Source organism: Coptis chinensis, chromosome 3 (genome assembly GCF_015680905.1).
Source record: "Coptis chinensis isolate HL-2020 chromosome 3, ASM1568090v1, whole genome shotgun sequence".
Taxonomy (NCBI): Eukaryota; Viridiplantae; Streptophyta; class Magnoliopsida; order Ranunculales; family Ranunculaceae; genus Coptis; species Coptis chinensis.
Window position 1 is genome coordinate 120,534,288 of NC_141458.1, and position 16,404 is coordinate 120,550,691.

Sequence of the window (16,404 nt, forward strand, 5' to 3'; positions counted from 1 at the left end):
ATACATAAACTTCACGAGTTTTAACGAACGACTGACACGAATCTCTGTGTTCTCTCCTCTTTGTCATCACTCATCACTTAGTTCACTCCCTACTCCCTCCATCTTCTCCTCTTTACATACACAAACAAATAACATATAAAAAACAGACTCTCTCTCTCCCTCTCTGAAACCCTAATTCCAAACCCTTAAACCCACTTCAATGCAGGTTGTTGTTATAAGCTAAAAAGGAGGAGTTCATGTGTTCATGTGTTAACGTGGTGTGTCTGCATGTTAAGTTCTGTTTGTTGATGTCCATCTACGTTAACTAGATTCAAATAAAGAGAAGAAATAATTTGGACTTTTTTTATAAGGAGCTCTCTTTTATTTCTTTTCTCGTTTGGAATACTACTTCTAACTCGAATCGTCACATACACAACGTACGGTTAGCTTTCTCTGTCTTTGCTTTTTGTGAAAGATTTATTTATATTGGGGTGGGTGTTTTAAGTGGATGGCAATATGGCATGGATACTTGTTTGTCATATTCTTGTTGGGAGATTCTATTTCAATGATTTGTGTTAGTTGGAGAATTCAGCTTGAATAGAATTAAAGTGAATGCATGTTAGTTTTATCCCAAGGTACATGGACACGGATAGGTGTGCCTGTCTCTGACACAGATACGACACGGCGAAATATCAAAAATTGAGGTATATTACATACAATTTTGTGTGTGTGTGATGTGATAGGTATACGACACGGATTATTCTCAAAATATAGCATGTTCATGTAATATTTGTTTTCTCCATAATGGATATGAGAAAATCAAGATAACATGAATTGTGTGTGTGTTTTTCTTTTTTTTCTTAATAGTTTTGACATTTACTGTGCCCCACTTTTGTAGACACGATTTAATTGGAGAAACCCCCGGTAAATTATAGTATATGTTGCCTGTTGGTAGTTTATAGACAAAGCTGTGAATGCTTTGCACTAGAATGGAAATATTTGATTCAAGTTGTCAAATTCTGAATGCTGATATAGCACCTTTTCATTAGCTTCACGTGCTGCGATTCACGGTGAAGCATGCTTACTAATAATTGGGCTCGTACTTAGGGATTTGCTCTGTTCTTTTTGTGTTTCCTCTAGTAGACATTTTGTCGTGAATTAGGAATGTAAGTGGGAAATCAGTGATCGTGTTTAATACCTATGTTGAAGTTTCATAACACGCTTTGTAATAATTTCTATAAGCAGCATGGATAGTGAAAAATTGCCACTTGTTCTATATGGTGTGTTGTCCAAGTAGGATTATTTGATATTCTTTGTTTTTTATATTTACTATTGTACTCATTCCATAAACTATAATTTTCTTTCAGTATTTGTGAACTTATTTGAAAGATGGTCGCCTTTGGGAAAAGGTTGAAGGAGAGACAGATCCAAGAATGGCAAGGGTATGTAAATCACTAATCAGGAATGTTTGGTAAAGTTAGTTGATTACAAATCTTTATCGTTCTTTCAGTTAGAATTTACTTTTGCCATTTACTAACAAATCACTTGATATTATGTAACTGGTGATAACTCATGCAAGTATTTGGATTGTTAACTAACAAATTGTTATTTCCAGGTACTACATTAACTACAAAATGATGAAGAAGAAAGTAAAGCAGTATGCTCAACAAAATGGTGTTGGAGCACAAGATCGCCACAGTGTTTTCAAGGAATTCTCAACGATGCTAGATAAACAGGTATTGGGGAATAGCGTACATCATTACATAGACACATCATGCTGCATTCATGCATGCAAATTTTAATTCGTACCTTGAAACAATCAATATTATTTTCTGTTAATGGTGTTGAATAGTTCTGTAAATGGTCTTTGGCTCTTTTGGGTGGTTCTCTTTTGTACTTTCTTGTTTCTATTACCTTTATATATTTTTTGTTTTTCTGCTATTGGGTATGGCCGTATGGGCCAACTACAGGTAACCTTGGTTACTTGGGTTGGTTATGAGTATAATTAATTATTACTTATCCAATATGGTGTTGAATTCCGAGATATCTTCATGAAAACTTTGATCGGCTACTTTGATCTGGATCAAAATGAGTATGATGTATATAGTTCAATATTTCCACCGCCCGTGGTGGTTTTTACCCCTCCAAGATAGCAAAATGCCATAGCTCACCATCGGTAAATAGTGTTGCTAGTAACATTGGTAGTATTAAAATTCTCTTGCAGAGCTTTTATTTTGTGTGTTAAATGAGAAAAGTTAACATGAAAAAGGAAAATAACTAAAATCATAGTCTTTGCAAATAACTAGAATCATAGTGTAAGCAAAATTTTCCAATATAGACACGCAAGTTCGTCAAGGTCTAATAATTTCATACCGGCCTCTTGGGGATGCAATGGAAGCAAGTGGATATCATGCTAAATTGCTGATCAACTCTAGATATATGGTCACAATTGAACTATGGAAATTGTAAGGCAGGCTATGGAAAACATCCTAAACGTTCACAGTTGTCATGAATTTGATGGTCAACTGGTAAGGAGCATCAGAAATAGTCAGATTGCTGTTCGAGATAAAAGAAGGCCAGATTCATTTTTGTCCACAGCACTTTGAGAAATATTACTGGAATCTGGCAAGTACTAAGGGTATCCGTATTACTAAAAAATCAGTCTAACAAACAGTCAATTCTTCAAGGAAGGGTTTTAGTTTAGAAAATGCCTTTCCTTCTAATCCTTTTATTGTTTGTTTTAGTGTAATGGAAGACTTGCCTCTGTGGGAAGACCTGGTTTTCTGCTTTGCCATTATAGTATGTAAACATTATTTGTTCTTTTAAAGGAACTAACTGCGCGATGTATTGATGTCCATTTTGTTTATCAGATCGAAAAGATAGTCCTATTCCTATTAAAGCAACAAGGGTTACTTGCAAGCAAGATAGCCAAGCTTGGAGAACAGCATACCGAGCTTTTGCAGCAGCCAGATATATCCCAAATTTCTGAACTCCGTGAAGCATATAGAGCAGCTGGGCAAGATCTTTTAAAGCTTCTATATTTTGTAGAGATGAATGCTATTGGTCTACGTAAGATCCTGAAGAAATTTGATAAACGCTTTGGGTACAAATTTACAGATTATTATGTCAGTTCTCGTGCAAACCATCCTTACTCTCAGCTACAACAAGTTTTTAAGCATGTGGTAATATATCCAGATCCGAGCTAAAGATATTGTTATTACATCTTTCAAGTATATCCATCGAAATAATAGCTCTTGATAATGACTTTCTGCAACAGTCGACATGCTACGAAGAGTGTAGTCATGCAATAGAGGGTTACACTTACAGTAATAGTCTTCTCTACAAATAGAAGAACACAATATTCACAAATCTGTAACATGCAGGGTATTGGGGCTGTGGTTGGGGCCTTATCTCGTAACCTTGCCGAGCTTCAGGATGGTACAGGAAGCTACTCATCAATCTATGACCATCCCTATGCACCGTTACAGGTTTTCTCTATTTTCTTTGTTGTCCGTTTGGTTGAAGAATTTTGCTTATACGTAGAGATGGTGTATAAAAATGGCACTTGCAGGATCCAGTCATTGATTCAATCAAAGCAGCTGTAGACAGGTTAACGCACTCGACAACCTTCCTCGACTTTTTAGGGCAACATGCACTTATTATGCAAGAAGAGATACCTCGACCAATTGATGACATTGTCAATGACCAGAGATATCATTTAATGTCTCTTCTCTTGAACTTAGCGAACACCTTCCTGTATATGGTTAACACATATATAATTGTCCCAACAGCTGACAATTACTCCTTGAGTCTTGGAGCAGCAGCAACAGTTTGTGGTGTCGTGATCGGATCAATGGCTGTTGCACAAATTTTCTCTTCGGTGTATTTTAGTGCGTGGTCGAATAAGTCATACTTCAGACCTCTTGTCTTTAGCAGTATTGTTCTTCTCATGGGAAATATTTTGTATGCATTAGCATATGATCTTGATTCCTTAGCGGTTCTTCTGATTGGCCGTTTGTTATGTGGGTAAGTAATTACAATAATTTCCCCATCTTTTTTATTCGATTATAATGGCTGTGTAATGACAACACATTTCTTTTTTCTTGAACGATAGCTATGGGGTTAGGCAGACCCCTAGCTGCATTCCTTAATCAAATCTAACATAGATTGTTCCTCTTATACCCTCCTCAATGGTATTAGACAATTGTTCATCTAGAGGCAGTATAATATGCAAAACAGTCTCCAGAGAGTCTTTTACACATTTAGCTAATAAATCTGCAGCCCTGTTGGCCTCCCTACAGCAGTGGTTGACACTACTATAACTAAGTTTCTTCCGTTTGCTCCCTATAGTACTAGTTTCTGAGAATACCATGGAGGTGCAGTCAGGCACTCAAGCCATTAGCTATACTCACAGCATTTCTATTTAACTCTAAGCAGGTTCTTTCATGATTCAATTTTTTGGCTGACAGTGTCTTTGTACAAGTTTTCATCTTTGAATATTTCACTGTTTATGTAATATTATAAAGTTAACTGTTAAATTGTTTACATGACTTTTCAGAGTATTTTTTCTCGATGCTTGGCTGTTTACTTTTCAGCATTCATCAGTGCTGAATATAGATAATTTAGCATTCAGGAACCTTTTTGTGTCGCATTAAGCATTCAGCATTTAGTACCAAATTTACTGTTGAATGCTGAAATTCGAAGTACTCTTTATTTATCAAAGTGCTGAAAATTAAACCCTCTTAATCTATACTTCTATAATGTAAGACACAAAATCAAGAGAGGATATATTAATATATATGTATGTGGTACAGTTGATATGAAAGAGTGACACATAAAAATATACAAACCTTGCCGTATGTATGTGATGGAAGGATGATCAAAATGTTGTGTATGGTTATCCATTCACAAGCCCATTATAAAAGTTTCATCTGTATTCATTTACATAACCAGGTCTTAACATTTCTGTAATTGTTTGGTATCCCTGTCCTCTTTATTTTGGTTATTTGCCAAATGCTTATGTACTTTGACATGGTTATGTTTATGATTGTTTCAGATTTGGTTCTGCAAGAGCTGTTAATCGGCGCTATATCAGTGACTGTGTACCTCTTAAAACACGAATGCAGGCTTCTGCAGGTTTCGTTAGTGCCAGTGCTCTTGGAATGGCATGTGGTCCTGCTCTTGCTGGTCTACTTCAGACTAGATTTAGGATATACAAGTTAACTTTCAATCAAGACACTTTACCTGGATGGGTCATGGCTCTCGCATGGCTGATCTACTTAGTTTGGTTGTGGATTTCTTTTATAGAACCTGCTCATGATTCTGAAGAGAAATGTGTAGCAGAGGGCACTGATGGGGGTAAGTTGGAAACATAGACCTTGCATCATTTATAGAACCTTCATATGTTTATTTTTTAAGTTGCATCCAGAATGTCTATGCATATGCAAATGAATTTCTAAGCGCTAGGTGATTTTGTTACTGAAAAACTAGTCTTGTCTCTCTGCTGGACCTTTATGTGAACTTGGCGTTTAGTTGTTGGAGTGTCTAAGTACACATAAATTAAAATTAACAATAATCATATAAAATTCTCTGTTTAGGTTGGGAGGCTTTTGACAAAAGGTGTCTCAATTCTTGTTAAGACATTGAGTCCCTTGGCTTGGTCTAATCTCACTGTTTTTGAAGCCTAGGAAGTAATGACTATCTAAAAACATAGAAAATGCTTTGTAAGTTGCTTGGAAAGTTTTACGCACATGTTCTAAGTTTTTACAATAGTATTGGTAATTCAAGCGCATTGGTCAACTTGAGTTAGCTATATATCATAACATGATGCAATATGAACTAGTTACTCTATAAAACGTCGAAAGTGCATCTTGAGTTGGTAGATAAAATTTCTTTAGCATCTACCTTTTACTTTGTTTGCTTAGCATTACCGGAATCTTGGGTAATGTGAATTTCATAACAGAATAATGTAATAATTTTTCTCTTCTATATCAGGAAGTATAAATGATGCACTAGAAAAAGGTCTAGCACAACCATTGCTATTAAGTTCAGATGAAAAGAAAAATGATGAAGATGATGCCCTAGATTGTGATGCTAGTGAAGCTTCTGAAGAATCACTAAAACCCGCTGCTTCTGTTGGTTCGGCATATAGATTACTGACGCCATCTGTAAAGGTCTGCAGTTTTTCTTGTAAACTGCGTTACATTCAAACAAAATTAGTTCCATGTTGCTGGAAATTTTAAATATTAAGTCCATCTGTAAATTAAGATCTGCCATCGTTTTTTCAATCTTTGCAACTAATGAAGTAATGATGTCATGTGTACAATTTACTGAGCATTGTTTCAACCTCTCAGGTCCAACTATTGATCTATTTCATGCTCAAGTATGCAATGGAGATTTTACTTGCTGAATCCAGTGTCATTACGACGTACTACTTTAGTTGGTCAACAAGCGCAGTCGCTATTTTCCTTGCATGTCTTGGGCTAACAGTGCTCCCTGTAAACATAATTGTTGGAAGCTACATTAGCAACATGTTTGAAGACAGGTAAACTTTGAGTTGAGGAATTTAATCAGTTCTCATTTAAGTAGATTGCTTGTAGCATCTTCTTTTTTGGAAATACTTTTCTACCAACAGAATAATTTCTTTTTTGTTCTTTTCTTTTGATCTTATTGCAGGCAGATCTTATTGGCTTCTGAAATCATGGTATGCATAGGAATACTAATAAGCTTCCACATATTAGGTCCGTACTCTGTGCCACAGTATGTCTGCTCAGCACTCATCACATTTGTATCTGCTGAAGTTCTTGAAGGTACCATACAATCCCTGAAGTTCAGACGTAAAATTTGTTTTCAGTTTATATTCTTTCCTTTACTTGGGTAAACTTATGGATGACTGAACCAAGACTGTACTTGAATTAACTTGTCGTTCATTGAAACTAGATGCATATTTATATTCTTTATTGATATGCATATGAGCATATCAATATTCTTTATCAAGTAATGTGGTTGAGGATCTCAGATTCATACTTTGTGCTTATTTATATACCTACATTCATGATTTTCCAACACTAGAATTCAACGAAGAAGTCCAGTTTGATCCTAATTTACTGGTAAATATGGAAATCTCCAGAAGTTGCCTTCTTTTGCAACTTGTTTGATTGCTTTTCTTGACAAATGCAGGTGTGAACCTATCACTCCTATCTAGGGTGATGTCATCAAGGCTTGCGCGTGGGACCTATAATGGAGGGCTGCTTTCCACCGAAGCTGGGACTCTGGCTCGAGTGGTTGCTGATGGCACAATAACGCTTGCTGGTTACTTGGGTGTGAGCAGGGTGTTGAATGTCACCCTACTACCATCTCTTTTCATATGTGTAGCGTCCATTATGGCGACCTGTTTCACCTACAACACCCTATTCTGATCTCTTATAAAATGGTCCTTCAGTCTTGGGTTGTTGCAATTCCTCCTTTTTCTCCCGAGGGATTTTCACAACTTTCTTTTCTTTCCGTTTTTATGAAAATTGTGTATACTGTACAGTGTGCCCCGTTTCCCCTGTATTAGCACAGACCATGACAACGACTAGTGTAACGATGAAATCATCCCACTGTTCACTTTAAATTTTCTAGACTTTAGAAAAATAATAAGATATCTATACTTCGAAGGGCTGAGCTTCTCAAATCGAAAGAGTGAATCTCACAGTTCTTTAAATGCATATAATTACTGAACTCGCCCAAAAGGGCAAAAAAGGAATTCAGTTAAATCACATTAGAGTAGTAGTCTAGACTCGAGGAACAGTTTGAACCTTTAATCCTATGTTCCTGTATCACTGTAACTATCCTCAGTGGAACATAGGATTAAAGTGTAACAACTTTAAAGAGACTAATTTAACTGAATTCTTAATGGGGCTCAACAGGATGTTATATAGTATGTATCATCTAGAAAATAGTATGCTACATAGTATGTATCATTCTTATTTTGGCAGACCAAAATTTGGCAGACCCACTTGGCAGACCAAAACTTCAGTAAAAATGGTGAGAACAAGTGATAATGGGGATCAACAGGATGCTATATAGTATGTATCATCTAGAATATGGTATGCTACATAGTATGTATCATCTTTATTTTAGCACGTGAAGGGGTATTTTGGTAATCTCCACTATTTAATTAGGTCTTTTTTTTTTTTTTTTTTTTTTTTTTTTTAGTTTTTTGGTTTTTTTTTCTTACGGTTTGGCTCGGTCAACTAACTTGCAAATGTGGGGGGTATCGCAAATGATATTCAAATGTGAAGGATATCACAAAAGAAATCTTTAAATGTGGGGTATCGCTAATTCCCCAAAAAAAAAAAATACGGGTAGGCTTGTGCCAATAAGCATGGGAGAGTAAACTGATCCCTTTACCAACTAATTTGTGTAGCATTAATGAGATCATCGCCTGTTCATAAAGCACTAATTTGCGTAGCATTAATGAGATAATCCCTTGTGAATAAAGAAAAGGAATCATAGGGTCCCAAACTCTAATAATTTCAGTCTAATTGACAAGTGATAATGTGGGATACAAATTTTTTTGAGTCCGGCTACAGTAACCGGTTACTGGGATCAAATCCCAGCAACCATTACAAGTTGTGGTTGAATTGTCTCGGTTACGGATCTCGGCGCACACACAGATCTCATATCTAAATCAACATTGACTTGTAACGGTTGCTGGGATCATGATTTGATCCCAGTAACGGGTTACTGGAAAGTCGAATCCAATTTTTTTTAGGCAACCCAACACCAATGAAACGAAAAAAGCAAGTAAAAAGGGGAAAATGTACTGCTGCACAAGTCTACAACTACGGAAAAAGCCATTAAGGGAAAAAATTTCTATTTGTGGGTCGTAGAAAATGTGACACGCACTGAAATAATTGGAAAAGCCCTCGAACATATGTTGATGAGATACCCTGGCAGTTGAGAGAAAGTATTTTCAGTCACCAAAGTGGTTGGATCGAGCTCATTAAATATCTTCTCATCCTCCTTCTCTCATTACTTGATGATCAAGCACCTAAAGTAGGCCACATGATGTGGAAATCTACCAAAAAAAGAAAAACATGATGTGGAAATCATATTAAGAGAACACTTAATTAAAGAGTGGAGAGATGGTAGATACTATAGGTCAATACTCAATACATAAAGCATTATATGGCACTTTGGTATCTCAGATATATGAACTGTATCACAATCATACATTGCTAATTTAAGTTTGCCAAACATCGGAGGTTACTCTCAATAGTCTGGCATTAATTAATGGATTGGAATAATAGGTGTAGTTAGGGAATTTGATTAATGTAAGAGAAAGAAATTGAAGAAAATATTAAGTGCGAGGAGGTGCTCATACTTTTTGCATTTCAAAAGTTCCAAGAGTGCTGAAGCTATAAAAGGGGTTGTGCTCATATTGTTTAATTATAAGTTTCTGGTTTTAGTCGCCGAGAAACTCATAAGGAGTTCTTTGTACCGGGTGCAACTTATCACCGTCCTTATAGTTTGGATTGGTTTTTATTTAAGCCACATTGTAGAATTGGCTTTGGAGTAGGAAGAATATTGTTGAGCTTCAGAATGGAGTTTAGTTGGTGGAAACTGTTTGCTGCCCTTCTTGCTGCAATTCTCTGTTTTCAGGACTTATGTTACTCAGAGCAAGGTGTCATTCTCTACCATTGTTGTTTATTCATAGCAACTTGATCTTCAATATTATCAGCTCTCTCTTCTCTTCTCTTTCGACCTCGCTCTATTTAACGCTCACACTGAGTTCCAAGTATTATTAAAATACCAATAAGATGAAAAGTGGGAAGAAAATCGTGTCACAGACTCACAGCATACTAGTTTTTGACGTGTGGCACAAATTTATTTGTTATAAAAATATAAGCTGACAATAAGGCGAGCTTTTAAGTCCAACAGGGTCGGTATATTTCAATTAAAAAAATCAAAATAAATCGAAATGTTTCTTGAATTATTTGCAAATAATGTTATTGTTCTGCACCTTAATACGTATATATGTGTCTGGACTTCACCATTTTTGCAGCTCCAAATTACACATTCATGCATGCGGCAACATCAGCTCCTAATGTATCCTACTATGACTACATCATAGTTGGAGGAGGAACAGCAGGATGTCCACTAGCAGCCACACTCTCACAAAACTATAGTGTCTTGTTAATCGAAAGAGGAGGCTCTCCTTATGGTAATTCAAACATAACCAATCTAGCTACCTTTGGTGCATCTCTTGCTGAGAACTCCCCGACATCGCCTGCTCAACGTTTCATCTCTGAAGATGGCGTTTTCAACGCTAGAGCTCGAGTTTTGGGTGGTGGGAGTTGCTTAAATGCTGGATTCTACACAAGAGCAAGTCTGGATTATACCAAGGCTGCTGGCTGGGAAGGAAAGCTTGTGAATGAATCCTACCAATGGGTTGAAAAGATAGTAGCATTTGAACCACCTATGCTGCAGTGGCAATCTGCTGTGAGAGATGGACTACTTGAAGTTGGTGTAACGCCTTACAATGGATTCACATATGATCATATACTTGGTACAAAAGTCGGTGGAACTATTTTTGATCGCAACGGACATAGACATACAGCTGCTGATTTGCTCGAGTATGCAAATCCTAAAGGGCTTACGGTTCTTCTCAACGCCACAGTGCACAGAATTTTGTTTAGTACCAAAAGTAAGAATTTTTTATAGTCATTTATTGGAACGTAGATTGAACTTAATTTATATTATTTAGGAGGACATGCATTATTGGTTGCATATATGGGGCTAAACATCAATCACCATCGATCATTGAACAGGATTGCTATACTCTATTGTTGTTTCACATGCTTATTGACTATGACAATTAATTATGTAGGAAATCCTAAGCCAGCAGCTCATGGTGTGGTGTTCACTGATGCATTGGGAATCATGCACAGAGCATACTTAAACAAGGGATCAATGAATGAGATGATCATATCAGCTGGTGCACTTGGTAGTCCTCAATTGTTGATGTTGAGTGGTGTAGGACCAGCGGAACACCTTAGGTCCCACAATATAACTGTGGTTGTAGATCAACCAATGGTTGGTCAAGGGATGTCAGATAATCCAATGAACGCCATCTATGTCCCTTCACCTCTAGATGTTGAGATCTCTCTTATTCAAGTTGTTGGTATTACTCAATATGGAAGCTACATCGAAGCAGCAAGTGGTGCTAATTTCGCCAGTCCAAGAGCCATGCAGATGAGCTTTGGGATGTTTTCACCTGAGGTTTATTCTATGCACTTCCTTGTTCCTTGTTCCTTTGTTCATTGAGTCGCTAAAATTGACCTTGTGTAGTAGTAAAGCTTACTCCATTTTATTCATGTACGTATTTAAGTGGTAAAACTTGATTTTGTTTTATAGAGTCAAGAACTCTTCACTGTATCTTCTAACCAAAGGACACTAGAAGCCACGGCGAAAGCATTTGAAGCAATGAAGCCTGCGGACACTGCAGCATTCAGAGGAGGATTCATTTTGGAGAAGGTCTTGGGTCCTGCCTCAAGTGGTCACCTTGAGCTTAGAAATAGAAACCCACATGAGAACCCTTCAGTCACTTTTAATTACTTCAAGGATCCTACTGACTTACAGAGGTGTGCCGATGGTATTAGACTAATATCAAGGGTGATTCAGTCTAAATCATTCTCTAAGTTCACTTTTCCTTACCTCTCTGTGACAGCACTAATGAACATGACATTAAGTTTCCCTATGAATTTGAGGGCAAAACATGGCAATGCTTCACAGACAGTTGAACAATTTTGTCAAGATTCAGTTATGACCATATGGCACTATCATGGAGGTTGTCAAGTAGGTAGGGTTGTTGATAATGATTACAAGGTTCTAGGAGTGGATCGGCTTCGAGTCATCGATGGTTCTACTTTCGATTATTCCCCTGGTACAAATCCTCAAGCTACAGTTATGATGCTTGGAAGGTAATACTACATTCTCTACCATTGTCATCAATCATGTATTCAAGTTCGTTACTGTCTGTTATAAATTGACCATTTTTTTTTGTTTCAAATGTAGGTATATGGGAGTCAAGATGAGTAACGAAAGGGCCAAATCAGCTGGTTCTGCCTAGAGTATGAATGGTTTTCTACATTAGTTATAGGGTTGTTTAAATACTTCAGTGTGATTGCTGAGGGGCCAAAGAGTTTGTAGCATTCTGGAATTGAAACAGTGGCTTTACAATTGCAAATGAAAAGGCAATAAAACTAGTTTCATTTGTGTTTATTCCTTTTGGTGTTTTTCTATCAATCTTAGGCCAAATTGTGGAGAAGTTTTTTAACCTTGTTGGAGTATTAATATGAGGGTTTTAATTAGATACACTCACCAGTCAAACAACGCTTGGTGGCAAAACAAGGCCCATTCAGTTTCCTAGCTAATTCCCGATTTTAAGATAATTTAAACTAAGATGAAAAAGAGATCGAGGAAAGATTCTTGTAACTACTATCTTCTAACTACTTACCTGATCATAAATCCTTCCGTAAAGTTTCAAAGTGAGTTCCGGCCTTGTGTATGAACCAAAACTTCGCACCCTAACATGGATTAATTGATCAAAAATACTTTTCTTTATTGATTTACCTATATCATTCATTCATTTGGACATAACACAAATGAAATGAAACGAGTTTGACATCATATATCAATTTGTTAAAACAATATTTAGATTACTACGTTACAATTGATCTAACTCAACCAAAAACAATTTATTTTAAAGTTTGCCACATAAATTAACTAACTTGTAAGCAATGGAGAAGAATATGGCATAGAAAGGTAATATTGTCAAAACAAAACTATGTAAGACAAAAAATAACCGAAAGATTTAGAGATACATAAAAAATGTAGATGAGGGTTTAGATTAGCAAAATCGATATTACTAGTTCCCGACATTACAGTATGAAGATTCCGATATTTGACGACATCTTGGAATGTTTTGTTTCTAAAACAAAGAAAAACAAAACATTTCCTCGTATCTTCTTCTTCAACTTGTGTATCTCTCAATTTATTATAATAATTGAATAATGGGTACAGATGATATACCAGAAGGAACAGTGCAGAACATATTAGAACAAGAAAGTTTAAAGTGGGTATTCGTTGGTGGAAAAGGAGGTGTTGGGAAAACAACATGTAGTTCAATTCTATCAATACTTTTATCAAGGCTCCGTTCTTCTGTTTTGATTATATCTACAGACCCAGCTCATAATCTCAGTGATGCCTTTCAACAAAAGTTTACCAAGTCTCCTACTTTGGTCAATGGCTTCACCAATCTATTTGCCATGGTATCTATCTCCTCCTTGTACATCAGATTTTACTTTCTTCTTCATGTATAATAATGCTTTTTTCTTTTATTAGGAAGTGGATCCGAATGTAGAGAATGATGATATGCCCAATATGGAAGGGATGGATAGCTTTATTTCTGAGTTAACAAATGCAATACCTGGAATTGATGAAGCTATGAGTTTTGCAGAGATGCTCAAGTAACTCTTTTTATTCTGCTTTTTTTAATTATTATCTATTCCTTTATTTTAATAATGCATAAAATTTTGGATATCGCTTGCTTGAAATTTAGATAAGTCAGTGTCCTAATATGGTATGATTTCTCATAACCTAAAGCATTTTACAGTACAATATCTACTAATCTAGATTATTCATACATTTCTTTTTTTCCACAGATTAGTGCAAACTATGGATTACTCTGTTATAGTGTTTGATACTGCTCCAACTGGTCACACACTGCGGCTATTGCAGTTCCCATCGACGTTGGAAAAGGGACTCGGGAAAATTATGAGCTTGAAAAACAAATTTGGAGGCTTAATTAGTCAGGTATTAATTTCATTGAAACAATCGTTATTTTTGGGAATTTATAATAGGGTTGGTTATCCATTAAACTGTAGTTGCACGAACATTATATGTAAGATGACAGACCTGTTTTAGATGTGTGGTTTGTTCAACATAAAGTAGTAGATAAAGATTTTGAAAACTAAAGCAAACACCGTTTTTTCAGAAGGAATAAAAAAAATGACAGCATTGTATTAACAAAAGTAGCAGGCGTAGAATACACCAATCTGCGTATTTCCAACTCAGCTTGGTATTAGTTGAATCTTGGACCTCTATGCATGTATAGGTAAAAAATGACAAAATAAATTTGGGTGGGCTACGAATTCCCTTGTAGACCACTTGCTCCACCTCTTGGGTCTAGGCTATTTTATAAGAAAGTTGGTTGTATCGAATGGGTGGAGATTCCTGGAAGGATAGCTTGTGTGATATTTAGTTATTACAATCCTTTTGTGGTTTCTTATCACAAAGATAACTGCTGGTAAGACGTTCGGATTTGGGAGTCAACTTTTCACATATACACGTTTAATTCCAGTTGATCTGCTATATTGCATGCTTTCTGTTTCTTGCTAATGGTGCACGACTTCAAATGTATAATTTATTAGGATTCTTTTTTCATTTATTTATTATTTTTTTATCAACAGAGTAACATTGCCACTATATTATCTATTAAGGGAATTGACAAATGTTGTTAACTGTTGATGACAGATGACTCACCTTTTTGGTGTTGGTGATGAATTTGGTGAGGATGCACTCGTAGGAAAGCTTGAGGGCATGAAAGGCGTGATTGAACAAGTAAATAAGCAATTCAAAGATCCGGTATGGCCTCAAATTTTAAACTCGTGATTGGTGATCTTTACTTATTCTCACTTGATCATTCCAGTTGAATTATATGGTCCCTTGATCGTACTGTACAGTAAACTCCATTTTCCAAAATCTGACAAGCCGTTTGTACTTCATCCAAAACAGGACTTGACGACTTTTGTGTGTGTATGCATCCCGGAATTTCTTTCTCTCTATGAAACCGAGAGGTTGGTGCAAGAACTCTCAAAGTTTGAAATCGACACGCACAATATCATCATTAATCAAGTACTTTACGAAGAAGAAGGTGCATTTACCATGTTAAAGCTTACTAACCTTTCATTTCAGTACACTCTATAATATATCCTTATATTTTCTAAAAGTCTTCTATTGTCTTAGGTGTCGAATCCAAGTTGCTCAAAGCACGTATGAAGATGCAAAAGAAATATCTCGATCAGTTCTACATGTTGTATGATGACTTCCACATCACTAAGTTGCCATTGCTTCCGGAAGAGGTAAAATGAGTATCACATTCACTATGAAATAATAGTTAATTTGTGTCTATGCTCTATACTAATCAGACGTAGGTCATGACAGGTTTGTGGAGTTGAAGCGCTAAAACAGTTCTCTTCAAACTTCCTAACACCATACCAGCCGTCCACCACGAAAGGCACAATTGAAGAGGTTGAACAGAGAGTATCCTCTCTAAGGTTGCAACTGAAGGAGGCTGAAGCAGAGTTAGAAACATTGCGAAAAGGAAAACGAAAAGTCTGATTCCATCCTAAGCCACAAACGCCTACTCCTGTGTAATCTATTTACATGCGTCTACAGACGGCTCATATTGTGTCTAGTTGCCAAAGGAAGTCATATACTTTTCCTCACACACTTCTCATTGTGATTCTTTTTTTTGGGGCGTTATCTTAGAACTTTTTGGTTTCTAATAGTCTTAATTTTTTACATTATGACATTGGGATTCATAATTATTGGAAAAATCATAATTTAACACTTGGATAATAAGTGAATGCGTCCATACAAAACAATCTTGCACTTGGACTATGATTCATTCTGGTGAAATTTTCTTAATTTGTTTGAAGAAACCTGACGAAGTTAAAAGTTATTATTATTATTATTATTTTAGCCACCATGAGATTAAACTCTAGTTTCGCATCACAGCCGGATGAGGAAATTATTTTCGTGTCCTGAGGTTAGAAAATAAAAGTTGATTTCGATGTTGCTGAGTTTACATATGGCGATGCTAAGGTTCATTTATTTAGATTTCTGGAACAATAACATTCGGTCAAATGTTTGTTTGACCTCTTAGCACTACGGCAAAGAGGTCTCAAGAGGTGTGTAGTCCGCTTGTGCGCTGGTTGCATCTTGTAAGTGAGCTTCTCTCTCACAATTGTACCACATTTTGCAACCAATTGAATAAAATTTACTTATAAAAAAAACATAGGTTGCAAGCTTGGAAGGTGATCATTCCATCTTTTGTTTTTCAGCAAGTAGTTAGAATTGCATGTTCTACTTGCTGTGAACTGAAGTAGTGGTACAAGTGTACAACTAAAAACATGAGTCCTGTATTGGGCGCCACACAAATTGGATTGGGCAGTCTCCAGTCCAAGCCCAAACAACAAAGTCCAAAATAAAGCCCAATACACCCCACCTAAATTGCGAAAACCGGAAAAACTTTCTCAACCGGTATCATCTCTCTCGCGTACTCACCCACCAAAAACGCAATTTTTTTTTTTT

The 16,404-nt window shown here is 36.3% G+C and overlaps 3 protein-coding genes across 5 annotated transcripts; all 3 read left to right on the top strand.

Annotated features, from left to right (window-relative positions):
* LOC147513778 (SPX domain-containing membrane protein At4g22990-like) lies at positions 1-7,641 on the top strand. 2 transcript variants are annotated; one of them, XM_086597055.1, is made up of 11 exons: positions 1-416; positions 1,347-1,421; positions 1,595-1,715; positions 2,850-3,161; positions 3,363-3,467; positions 3,551-4,005; positions 5,036-5,337; positions 5,974-6,152; positions 6,333-6,523; positions 6,655-6,788; positions 7,159-7,641. In XM_086597055.1, the coding sequence occupies exons 2-11, from the start codon at positions 1,369-1,371 to the stop codon at positions 7,395-7,397; spliced, it is 2,091 nt and encodes a 696-aa protein (XP_086453181.1). In that variant the 5' UTR covers positions 1-416; positions 1,347-1,368; the 3' UTR covers positions 7,398-7,641. The 2 variants fall into 2 exon arrangements, with proteins under 2 accessions (XP_086453181.1, XP_086453183.1); XM_086597057.1 differs by lacking the exons at positions 1-416; positions 1,347-1,421; positions 1,595-1,715 and adding an exon at positions 2,592-2,778.
* Positions 7,642-9,421: 1,780 nt separating this feature from the next.
* LOC147513779 (protein HOTHEAD-like) lies at positions 9,422-12,249 on the top strand. 2 transcript variants are annotated; one of them, XM_086599568.1, is made up of 5 exons: positions 9,422-9,649; positions 10,031-10,672; positions 10,856-11,247; positions 11,383-11,948; positions 12,043-12,249. In XM_086599568.1, the coding sequence occupies exons 1-5, from the start codon at positions 9,568-9,570 to the stop codon at positions 12,095-12,097; spliced, it is 1,737 nt and encodes a 578-aa protein (XP_086455694.1). In that variant the 5' UTR covers positions 9,422-9,567; the 3' UTR covers positions 12,098-12,249. The 2 variants fall into 2 exon arrangements, with proteins under 2 accessions (XP_086455694.1, XP_086455695.1); XM_086599569.1 differs by lacking the exon at positions 12,043-12,249 and having other exon boundaries at positions 9,440-9,649; positions 11,383-11,952.
* Positions 12,250-12,814: 565 nt separating this feature from the next.
* On the top strand, positions 12,815-15,672 carry LOC147513780 (P-loop containing nucleoside triphosphate hydrolases superfamily protein). Its single transcript, XM_086597058.1, has 7 exons — positions 12,815-13,298; positions 13,372-13,496; positions 13,692-13,842; positions 14,563-14,673; positions 14,824-14,962; positions 15,055-15,170; positions 15,253-15,672. Exons 1-7 carry the CDS (start codon positions 13,041-13,043, stop codon positions 15,427-15,429), a joined length of 1,077 nt encoding a protein of 358 aa, XP_086453184.1. The 5' UTR covers positions 12,815-13,040; the 3' UTR covers positions 15,430-15,672.
* Positions 15,673-16,404: the final 732 nt, after the last annotated feature.